This window comes from Pelodiscus sinensis, chromosome 12 (genome assembly GCF_049634645.1).
Source record: "Pelodiscus sinensis isolate JC-2024 chromosome 12, ASM4963464v1, whole genome shotgun sequence".
NCBI lineage: Eukaryota > Metazoa > Chordata > Testudines > Trionychidae > Pelodiscus > Pelodiscus sinensis.
The window spans coordinates 44,301,659-44,313,916 of record NC_134722.1 but is presented as its reverse complement, the minus strand read 5'-3'; the positions used below and the strand labels follow the sequence as shown (position 1 = coordinate 44,313,916).

At 46.0% G+C, this 12,258-nt stretch overlaps 1 protein-coding gene across 2 annotated transcripts in view; it reads left to right on the top strand.

Moving 5' to 3' along the window:
- The window catches only part of GNAO1 (G protein subunit alpha o1), a 352,130-nt gene that overhangs the window by 245,929 nt on the left and 93,943 nt on the right, over positions 1-12,258 (top strand). For both annotated transcript variants that reach the window (XM_075940404.1, XM_075940405.1), the window contains exon 4: positions 10,143-10,303. In XM_075940404.1, coding sequence (XP_075796519.1) covers positions 10,143-10,303 — 161 coding nt within the window. The remainder of the gene's footprint in view (positions 1-10,142; positions 10,304-12,258) is intronic.

The following is a 12,258-nucleotide window of genomic DNA, read 5'->3' as shown; positions in this document are numbered from 1 at the left end:
CAGGCTCTCCACAAATATCTGCCTTGCAAGGAGGGGGCCGGAGAGAAGCAATGCCGCCCCAGATAGCTTTCCGTGAGCAGTGTACTAATGAGAGCCATACTCCTCACAGACAGGGCAGAAGGCTAGTGGTCAGTTGGTTTCCTTGATGACTGTCTGAGCAGAGAGGCACAGTGGTTAAAATCCTTTCCCTTTCTGGAACTGCACTGAGGTAAATCTTGGGTGGGAGTAATGCTGAGACTTTACCCTGGGTTATCAGTCTAGTGCATTTCACCAAACCTAATTTCCCTTATGCAAAGCAAATACATACTGGCTACATCTAGACTGGCATGATTTTCCAGAAATGCTTTTAACGGAAAAGTTTTCCGTTAAAAGCATTTTCGGAAAAGAGCGTCTAGATTGGTATGGACGCTTTTCCGCAAAAGCACTTTTTGCGGAAAAGTGTCCATGGCCAATCTAGATGTGCTTTTGCGCAAAAAAAGCCCCGATCGCCATTATCGCGATCGGGGCTTTTTTTGCGCAAAACAAATCTCAGCTGTCTACACTGGCCCTTTCGCGCAAAACTTTTGCCCGAATGGGAGCAGCATAGTATTTCCGCAAGAAGCACTGATTTCTTACAATAGGAAGTCAGTGCTTTTGCAAAAATTCAAGCAGCCAGTGTAGACAGCTGGCAAGTTTTTCCGGAAAAGCGGCTGATTTTCCGGAAAAACCGCCCAGTCTAGACACAGCCAAAATGTAAGATACTGAAGATTTGCATCTTTGCAAGCCTGTTTTCTTCCCTAAAATCACCTGAATCCATCACTAAGGAACTGCGGAAGGAAGCTACGAGATCTGATCAGCAGAATACAATGACACAAGGGCATTTAGCAGTTCCCTGTGCTTCTGCTGTTGGGTCAGTTATGAAGCAGCTGTAAAACGGTAGTTACAGAGACGGAAAAGGAGCAAAAAGCCCACTGCAGCTTCCAGTGCATTTGCTCTTGCTCCAGCAGTCCCAGGCTGACCCACCATATATTTTTAGCTCCTGCATATCTCACATACCACCGTGGCACTCATTAGACAAAACCCCCATGGGATGGGAACAGTTTAGGGGTTTTGTCCTATTTAATTGCTCACTTCAGTACAGATGGCAAAGCATGGTGGGAGGCTCCAATCTCACCACTCTGGGAAGAGAGGAAGAGCCAAGCTTAGGGGAGGCGGCAGGGGGTGGGAGGAGAAAAGTCAACCGAGCTATATTTAAAAATGTACCTGCTGGGCCCAGAGGGGGCTGGAGATGTTAAGGTCATTCACAGTTTGAGCTGTGTCCTGGAGAGAGTTGGGGGGAGAAGGTGTGTTTTCTCCTGTTGGATCCTTAATTGCTTGTTAAGTCAGCTAACAAATGCATACATTGACAGATGGCCCTGTGCCCTTTCAGTCTAGGTTTGGTGGCTTATTATTATTATTATTATTTTGCCTGCTACATTTGTGTCTATTGAAACCAAGATTTGTTGGATGAAATGGCTCTCAAAGGAAAATAAAAGCTATTTTTTTTAAAAAAAAATGTATAACCAGTACAGCAGAAACTTTGAATGATTTTGCCTCTGGTTCTGTCATCGCCACTTTCAGAGCCACTCGGAGAGATGCTTTATCCCCCCAAAAGTTAATTCCACTGGGTGAGTGGAGCTGCATGTTCTGCTGGTTTTTCTGTGCCACAATAACTCCGCTGTCCCAACAGTTTAGAGTTATAGATTGCAATTCCAGAAGGAACCACTGTAATCTTCTTGTCTGGCCTCCTATATCTCATAGGCCAGAGAGCTGCCCCCAAATCATTCTTAGAGCAAAGCTTTTCAAAGATCTCCAATCTTGATTAAAAAATTGTCAGTATTGGAGAATCCAAGATTGGTAAATTGTTCCAATGGCTAATGACTCACGGTTACAAAATTACGTCTTCTTTCCCGTCTGAATTTGTCTAGCTTCAGCTTCCAGCCTTTGAATCATTAGACCTTTCTCTTGGAAGAGCCCAGTATTAAATATTTGTTAAATATTTGTTCCCCATGTTGAAACATACAGACTCTAATCAAGTCACCTCTCAGCCATCTCTTTGTTAACTAAATAGCTTGAGTTCTTATTTGTGAATCAGTCACATACAAAGATCAAATAATCAATATCAGAGGAGTCCTATGAGCAATCTCATTTTGTTTCCATTTCTCCTGTGTCATCTCTCTTCATTTATGTCTTTTGTTTATATCCTCCTGCATCATGTCATAAATCAGATACACAATGACATCATTTCTTGAGTAAAATGCCTGCTCTTAAATAATAATATAACAGGATTGCTTAAGTACTGGAGGTCCTTTAATTCAGCTCCCTATAGTAGGTGCAGAAGCATCTCCAGAATTTCTCATAAAAGCGGAGAAGGATTTCGGACAGTGTAGCAAAATACTATACAGGTTGAATCTCTATAGGCCGGCACTCTCTGGTCCAACAACGTCCGTGGTCCGGCATGATCTTATCTAGCCCGATGTCCACTTATCATGCATGTGGCCAAGTTTTCCACAGTCCCATAAAGTTTGTTTACAGCCAACAGTCCTGGCTCTTCATGTTCTGTGCTGTTATTTAGCTCTAATTTATCCCTAAATGTCTTCTAAGAGCCCAGTAAGCAGTGGAAATGTTGGTAATGCTGTTAGACAATATTGACCTCCCGTGGTTCAGCAAATTCTCTGGTTCGGCACCGGTCAGGTCCCGAGGGTGCTGGACTAGAGAGGTTCAACCTGTATTTTAAATGTGGCTTTGACACCGTAGTATTAATGATAACAACCAATATTTATATCGACCTTTTCATCCACTAGGATCCCAAACAGATTAAATGTTACCAAATGATTAAAAGGATCTTTGGGGTTGAAACACAGCAGCTGACTGAAAGTGCAAAGCCACTCTGCAAAACAGCTTGGGAATAGAATGGAAAGAAAGCACTGGAAGACAAGTTTAGTTAGGCAGAATATACTAAATTGCCTGACTTGGAATTTGGCCAGGTCAAAACCTTTAGCATCCTGAATCTTGCAGAAGGTTCAGTGGAATCCTAAAAACCACCATTGATGGGGCCTGAGTGTTCACTAGCACGTCTAGCAGTACCATGTCCTCTAATCCCGTAGCGCTGGTTTAATACTTGGAGAGAAAAGTGACATCAGCTGATCACCATCATTTACTGCAGTTCTTCAGTTTTCCTTTGTTCTCCCTGTCTACGTCTACACTGGCATGATTTTCCAGAAATGCTTTTAACGGAAAAGTTTTCCGTTAAAAGCATTTTCGGAAAAGCGCGTCTAGATTGGCAGGACGCTTTTCCGCAAAAGCACTTTTCGCGATCAGGGCTTTTTTGCGGAAAACAAATCTGAGTTGTCTACACTGACCCTTTTGCGCAAAAGTTTTTCAGAAAAAGACTTTTGCCCGAACGGAAGCAGCATAGCATTTCCGCAAAAGCACTGACATGAGATCGTCAGTGCTTTTGCAGAAATTCAAGCGGCCAGTGTAGACAGCTGGCAAGTTTTTCCGGAAAAGCAATCGCTTTTCCAGAAAAAGTGGCCAGTCTAGACACAGCCCCTGTCCACACGGAGACTATGACAACTTACAAAATCACTGTCAAAGGTAGACTTGTTAATGGTAGTTGTGGATCTTTTACAAAAGTCTGGAAAGAGGGAACAGAATGCGGATTCTCAGCATTATGGGGATTTTTTATGAACATAGTAGTTGGAGCAAAAAATCCTCTAAGATAGAAGCAAGATCAACTGAACATACCAAGGCTCTTCATTTGTCTTGATTTTGGGATGTGAGTCAGGTGCTATTTTTGGAATTGGCAAACTCTACACAAGGCTAGAAATTAAATTACTACTAGCTACTCAATTAAAATTTAGGTGATCTGTGATGAAGTCTTTATGATCATAAAAATCATTTCAGAAAGAGTTCCGCCCACAGTATTTTATGCATTGAAGTCTTCATGAGCTGTGCTGAGATCTCACCAGTCCATAAAGACTTTATGTTCTGAAGACTTCAGGCACTGGTCCAGAATGCTAGGCTACGTCTAGACTGGCCCCTTCTCCGGAAGAGGCATGCAAAGCAGGCAAGTCAGAATAGGGAAATCCGCGGGGGATTTAAATATCCCCCGCGGGATTTAAATAAACATGTCTGCTGCTTTTTTTCCGGCTTGGGGAAAAGCCGGAAAAGAGCGTCTAGACTGGCGCGATCCTCCGGAATAAAGCCCTTTTCCGGAGGATCTCTTATTCCTACTTTCAGGTAGGAATAAGAGATCCTCCGGAAAAAGGCTTTATTCCGGAGGATCGCGCCAGTCTAGACGCTCTTTTCTGGCTTTTCCCCAAGCCGGAAAAAAAGCAGCAGACATGTTTATTTAAATCCCCCGCGGATTTCCCTATTCTGACTTGCCTGCTTTGCATGCCTCTTCCGGAGAAGGGGCCAGTCTAGACGTAGCCCTAGAGTCTTTAGCAGCTTAAGTCTGCACTGCTGAAATGTTTATGTGCTCAGCATATGCACACGGAGCCTTCTGCAGCATAAGTGTTCAGAACATAAAGACTTTGGTGCCTTTAAGGCAGAGCTCTGCATTAGGGATGCTGTGGAAGGGCACTGCCCAGTGGGAGCTCCATTACACCATCCCTACTGAACCACCGTGGAAGAGGGTACCATATGCCTGCCTCTGTTGGCAGCACTACACCCTTGGCTAATTGAGTGCTCTCTCTAACCCTCTGCATCCACATTGGTACAGGCAGTCCCTGAGTTACGCGGATCCGACTTATGTCGGATCCGCAGTTACGAACGGGGATTTTCTCGCCACGGAGGACTGGAGCGGCGGGACGCCTGGTCCCGCCGCCCGCCTCCTCCGGGGCGAGAAAAGCTGCTCCCTGTCTCCCTGATCTGCTGGGGGAGCCAGCAGACCAGGGAGACGGGGAGCAAAGCGGCGGAGGACCCGGGGGCCAGACTCATGGCGCTGATCTGGAAGCGCCGCGGGTCCAGCCCAGGTCCTCTGCCGCTTTGCTCAGCGTCTCCCTGGTCTGCTGGGGGGGACACAGCTAGTGCCCCCCCCCCCCCCCATCAGACCAGGGAGACCTGGAGCAAAGCCCGGGGCCTGTGGTAGAGCAGGTGGGGCGCTGCCGGTTGGTCCCGCAGCACTGGTCCTTGGCGCTACTGGACCAACCCGGCAGCACCCCAGCTGCTCTGCCCCAGGAGTCCTGATTCAGCCGCTGCTGATCAGTTTCAGCTTGCTTTCCTCTTTGAATTGCATTGTAAAGTCCAAATACCAAATCCTCTTCTTGTTGTAAATTGTTGGTATTCCATAAACTTCAATGGGGCTATGACAATTTACCCCAGCTGAAGATGTGGGGTTGCCTCTACTAGTAGCCAAGCTGCTCTAGGCCTCCCCACACTTCTCTGCAATAGTCTTGCCATTCTCTTAGCAACTTGGCTCACCTTGTCAATGCCTTCTCCTGTTGTTCTTTCCTGCCAGCTGCTTTGGATGCTCCTATCCGAAGCTCAGCTAATGCAACAGCTGTGTCGGGAATAACCAAATACTGCGCAGCTGATGCACTGGACTCTCTCCCATGGGCCAGTTTAAGTACTTGAGGCAAGACATTACAAGTGATGGTTACTCAGCAACTTTACCAAGGCCAGAGACCCCATCAAGAAATGAATCACATAACTCTAGTGAACAGCTTTTTAAGCAGTACTGTGTGGAACTAGCTGGATCTGCAGCTGTTTGTGTGGCAGTGTATTAACATTCAGAAACCCAGTCACCAAGAGCAAACCTTCCAAAATAGCCTTCAGCTGCTGCATGTTGTTCTCAGCACAGTGGACTGCAATGTGACCCATTTACAGTTCTCCAAACGTGTAGAGGGCCAGCACAAAGCCTAGTAACTATTTAAATCCCACGTAAGCCTTATTTTGAATGTTGTGTAAGGCCTGTTCTGGTTCTTTGCAGAAGGGTGAATTACACTCAAAATGCATTCGTTCATCTGGAATTGTCCACATGCAGACGACATTTCCTACTTGCCGAAAATTGCTTTGGCTGCCAAAACCTTAAGAAAAACTTTCTGGGCAGTTGGACTGATGCCATAGGAGAACATAGTAACTAGTCACACTTCTGCAATGAGGAGTTGAAATTCCAGGTTCCACATTCTAAATGTAGGCTACTCCAGTGAGAGAAAACCCTTGTATTGAAGTGAATGCAGGGACTCCAGATTTGCACCGTGTAAATGAAACCAGAAAGTGGCTGAAAATCCCTCATGATTGCTCATCCATGACATTAGTGTCCACCATTCCCTCTACGGTTGTGACAGCATAGGGTCTGATGGGTTAGGCATAAGAATCTGCAGGCAGGGCTCTTCCTAATGCAGCCCAATATGCTGGTAGCATTCTTGGCTAAAAGGGCGCACTGTTGACTCATATTTAGCTTCTCGTCTACTGTGATCCCCAGGTCCTTTTCTGCAGAACTGCTGCTTAGCCAGTCAGTTCCCAGCCCGTAGCAATTAAAGGGATTCTTCTGTCCTTAGTGCAAAGCTCTGCACTTGTCCTTGTTGAACATCATCAGATTTCTTTTGGCCCAATCCTCCAATTTGTCTAGGTCACTCTGGACCCTCCAGCACTCTGCCTCTCTCCCAGCTTAGAATCATCCACAAACAGGGACATCCCAAGAGGGGCTCAGGGGCTGGGGCAACCCCCCCAGAGGCCATGTGGCCCCAGGCTGCCAGGTGAGGCCGCAGGCAGAAGGGGTGAGACCAGGACATTTCCGTGCTACCCTGCCCACAGACCCTGTTCTGGCTGGGGCAGGCGGTGCACGTGAAGTCTTTGCCACTGCCCTCCCCCCCAGAGAGGAATGCCAGCTGTTCTGAACAGCTGGAGGCTCCCTCTAGGCCTATGGTCACCAACCTGTCAATCGGGGGGGCATGACCAGTCAATCGTAAGGCTACCCAGCCCCCCCATCATTCCCCTCTCCCCAAGGAAGAGCCCACACTGGTGCTACCTCCTGCAAAAATGGAGGTAGCACCAGCTTCTGTGACGTGGAAGGGAAGTCCTGCAGCTGTACTCCAGACCCAGCATCTAAAGAGGCATCGGGCTGCTCCTCCCCCCCCCAAACAGCAGGTGTACTTCCTGAAAAGCTGGGTCTGTTGCACCGCCGGGGACTTCCTTCCCCCTGCTGCCTTCCTGCGCATGGGTGGGGAGGGAGGAGTAGGAGTCCCAGGACCGTGCCAGCTCCAACTTCTCAGAAAGTGTGTGCACTCTTCCTCCGCTCCCCACGATAGTGTACGCTTTCTGAGCAGTTGACAGCAGGGGGAAGGAAGTCCCTCGTTGCACAACAGACCTGGCTTTTCAGGAAGTGCGCCGGCTGTTTGGGGAGAGGGTGGAGCAGCGCATGTGTTTCCTAAGACCCGGACCTGGTGCACAGCTGTGGCTGAGCTGTCCCTGTCCCCTCCCCAAACACAGACCCCCACGAGTACCCTGCCCCCTGCCTAGGGCCCCATCAGCACCCTGCCCCCAGTCCCAGCCCCCACCAACACCCTGGCCAGACACCACCAGCACTCTGCTCCTGCCTCCTAGCCAGACACCCACCTGAACCCTACCCTGGCCCCCAAGGTGGGGTCTTGGGGAAGGGATAGGGGTAGATCTTAGCTTACCCTGACATTTAAAAAGTGATCTTGGGTGTAAAAAGGTTGGAGACCACTGCTCTAGGCCCCTAGTGGTGAGATACTTCGCGAGTTTCCCCTACCTCCAGGTTAATCAGGGCCTGGGGGCAGAGGGAGTATGCAAAGTCTGCCCCCACCTGCAAGGGAGTGCTGCGCTTACAGTCACCTGCCAGCTGAGCAGCCCCACAGCTTCTAAGCACCGCACACTCCTTGCAGGCCAGGGGCAAGGCAGCAGGACACTTTGTGCTGAGAAGCTGATTGGTCAAGCCTGATTTGCCTGGGGGCAGGGGAAGTCTCTTGCTCCCTGCCCTTTGGTGCACAGTGCTTAGAATCAACTTCCAGAGTTGACGCTAAGTGCCACACTCTCCTCTGTCCCTAGGCCCTGATTGGCCTGGGGCAAGGGAATGGCAGGACCTCCATGGGCCAGATCAACCCCTTTGGTGGGCCGGATCCGGCCCGTAGAGGCCCTTTTGCCCACCCCGATCTACCATCTCCCCAGATCATAGAGCTTCCACCTCCATGCTCTTGCATGTCTGCAGAGGCTGTCAATCTGGGTGGATGTTTTGGGATAGTGTTGACTGAGGACTAGATTTCAGCCCCCAAACTGCTATTAGTGAGCTATGACTTTCAGTCACTACTGCCCTAGGTTGGGATCTGAACAGGTGACCTAGCAAGGAAAAGCTCTAATATGCTCGTGCCAATCTTTAGGCTGGTCAGTCCTCTTGTCATAGCCTTTTCGTGCAGCTAAGAACGTTCCCTGTCAGTCTTCCTCCTTCAGGGGGATGAGGTTATCGATGGCAATTAGTGAACTGTAAGCAGGCAGCTGATGAAGTTTGACAGTGAGCTTCAGGGCACTCTGGGTAGATGTTGGCCAGCAGCTTTAGGGACTGTCCAGCTGGCAGTGAGGTCAGACAGGGGCATGGTAACAGGGGTGGGTTTACAGAGCAAGGTATGCTTCTTTGGACAACTTCAGAGACGAGAACAGCAGCGTCATGCATGGCACCCAAGCTGATGTAAGTGCCTGACTGCACTTAGAGCAAGTGGTTGCCAATCTGCTGTGCCAGCGGAATGACACGTCAGCTGTATGACCCAGAGCCACCATTGAAATATGCGAATGCTTGTTCCAAAGCCCTACCTTGCCACCTGTATAGGGGATGGGACAGGTAGGAGGAGAACATAAGAGCTCAGCAAATAGGCTAATTCGAAAGTATTCTTGGAATGCTTCAATTTGTACTGGTGAATGTAGATAAATGTCTGTTTCACTATACACAGAAACTGATGAAAAATATTTCCATTGATGAGCATCTAAATGTACAGATAAAGTAAGAAAAATGCTTCTTGAGAACTCAGTTTAAGGCTATTTGCTTTGTATGTTTTGGTATACGATATTGACTATTTGTGTTTTAACAGTGAGGAAGCTGTAACCCTTTGAATCTCATTGTTGACAGTCATTACATGATTCTTGTCTGACCCCCCATCTTTTGTCTGACACCCCACATCATTTCACACAACTGTGAAAATTCAAATTGAGGAAAATTGAGAGGCAGCTTAATACACATTTTTGCACAACTGTGACTATTTAAATTGATGAAAATTGGGAAAAGTTTAAAAATAATCAGTATTATCTATCAAAATTCTTTTTAAAAAATCTACTAGGCCTATTAATAAGGTAAGAAGAGGAAGGAAAATCTTAGAGTACACATCACAAAAAGCCTTGAAAAGTCAGCGCCAGAACATAGAGTTGTAAGAGAACATCTTAAAGTAATTTTCCCCCTCCCCCATTCTAGCTCATTCACCTCTTGTCACCTCTTGTTAGTGGTCATCATGCAACATCATGATAGGAGATCTATTTTCATCAGAATTGTGTAATATCTTGTACATATACAATGTGTACTTATTATTATAAATTATCAATAATGTCATCATATGTTGATGTGAAATCACGGGGAATAGGAAACAAAAGTAGACAAATCTGAAACAGTTTACTAGGGCTGAATTAGCCTGTCATACACAAAGATGCTTTTTTTACTTCAGATGCTTTTTTATTTTTTTACTTCACATGACTAAACCAACAGAATTTGTCTCACCTCAAACCTCACTTTAGTAGTAACTTACAGTTCAGTTACATATGCATGTATCTGGGTTATTTGTATTGCCCATGCAGTTTACATAAATTACACATATTGGTTCACTTTTTAATTGGACATAGTTCCCTACCATAACTTTGTATAGTGTGGATTGTGCAAATGTGTACTAGAAGATCATCACTTCCTCACCATCACTTTGACACTTCCTCAGTTGGCTTTATTTCTAGCTCCTCTAGTGGATGACTCTGCTGTGCATCCTGAAACATCCTTCTGAAGCATGTGGACTATTAGCTGAGTACTCTCTGAACTATTTAGGAGTCTCCAGAAGGAGAGGGCAATTCTCCCAGTTCCTGAATACATCTGAGCATCATGTGTGACCTGTTGCTTCTTTCCTCTCTAGGCTGATGCTAAGATGGTATGTGATGTAGTAAGCCGAATGGAAGACACAGAGCCCTTCTCTCCAGAGCTGCTGTCAGCTATGATGAGACTCTGGGCAGATTCTGGAATCCAGGAATGCTTCAACCGGTCCCGGGAATATCAACTTAATGACTCTGCCCAATAGTGAGTATCCCGTTCTGTAGATTATTATACCCAAAAGGGGGGACAGGGACACGCTGCTTTTGGGCTCATTAAACCTTGGTCTGAAGTGTCCTTTAAGATGCTCAGCTATTTCATGGCAATGATACCATTAAAGGTGCTGTTTGAAGATTGGGATGAGTGTTGTGTTCCAGGTTCCTAAAAGCTAAAATACCACACAGAACCCTGATACCAATCTAATTCTGACTCATCAGATCTTTTCCCTGAATAGTTCTTCCCAGAGCTTGATCTGGATGCTGTAAGAGGAATATCTCAAAGTAGGTTGCTCCATACACTGATCTAGTGGATCTGTTTGTGAGGATAATTGACTTTTCCTCTGTCTGATAGATAATAGGACAGGTCGTTTACCTAGTTAATAGGGCAATTTGTAGCACAACATAGTTGAGTCAATTTCCATTTCCCCAACAGCTCATTTTGGTGAGAAGCATCCCAGAACTTCAGAGACAGACAGATTATAGTAAATAGGAGAACTCTTTGCTGTTATAGTGCTGCTGGTTTCCTTGTATTAGTTTATTGTTAACAGTGAGCTCAAGGTACACAGTGAGGAACCATATCTAAGTTTTCACAATGATCACAAGTGATTGGGTTCCCTTCATTACAAGATAGGAGAGTCACCAACAAACTTCTAATCTGGATCTACATCCAGATATGAATTTCTCCAGAGTGTTTTGGCTTGGACCCAGTTTTAATTGCTCTCCATTCCACACTAAATCTGTCTGCTTCTACCTGAGATTGCTATTAAAACAGCCTCCCTTTGGAATGTAACCAGTGACGCCATTTGGGTTGTTTGGCTTCTGTGATAAAGCCTGAGATCAGAACTTTACACCAAAGTTGCAGCTGATCTCACTATGTTGCATTACGGTATGATGATGCTGTGTCATCAGGAGCTTGCCCATGTCTAGATGAGATCGTGCAAATGTTGTGATGTCATGGCATAGCATCCTCGATTCAAGATGCAATTATTTTGTATTACTAACTAAGTACAGGGGACTGAACTGGATGACCTGACTATAAATAGCTCATGAGCCGAACATTATGCCAGTTCTAAGTATTTGTCTAGATAATCACATTTAATCTATGTTTTATTGACTCTAGTAATAAAACAGCCATTTTTTCCAACACACATTTTCATGATTCCCTTATTAAGGCTGTTCTGGCTGAAACTTTGGTGTTTATCTATACCTGTATATCCGCACATAACTATCTATAGCTATCTATGCATCCTCCATAGAAATGTAACAATAGGAAAGTACTCCTGTGTTTTCAATCTTCTTTTAATGCTATTTAGCAACTGGAATCTACCTGTGGACCAACAGCCAGGGCTAGATTAGGAAACTGGCTTTAGCCACTGCAGCCCAGGGCCCCAGACTAAGACCCTTGCATGCAGTAGCCCCATCCTAGAGCTCCTCATTTTTGGCCCCATCCCAGAGCTGGGATGAAGTGCTTTGAAAATCTCCAACACACACACATACACTAAAACAGAGAGAAGACGAAACTAAGGCTTGGAGGGAACAGAAGAATTAAGGACTGATTCTGCAACTCTGACATGCAGGAAGACAATGGAACTGCTCACTTGACTAAAAGTTGGAGAATCTAGATCAGAGTCAGCAAGGTGTGCTCATGCCCATCAGTCACCAGTTAACTAAAGTAACTGTAAAGATCTTCATGCTGTTAATTCATTTGTCTCATCTGCAGCTGCTCTATGCAGATAAAATCTGCCTCTCTCTCTCATAATAATGCCTGGGGATTATGTTGTGGCTGCAGAGTAGGTTCTATGAATTCAACATTATCTTTAGCATAAATATCTAATCCAATGAAGTCTTTTGCCTTTTCAGATCTGCTGCCACTTAGGAGTTGCTGATAGTTTAGTCACCATAGCCAGAGATCCTGTCATAGGACAAGGGCACTGTAACATTTCC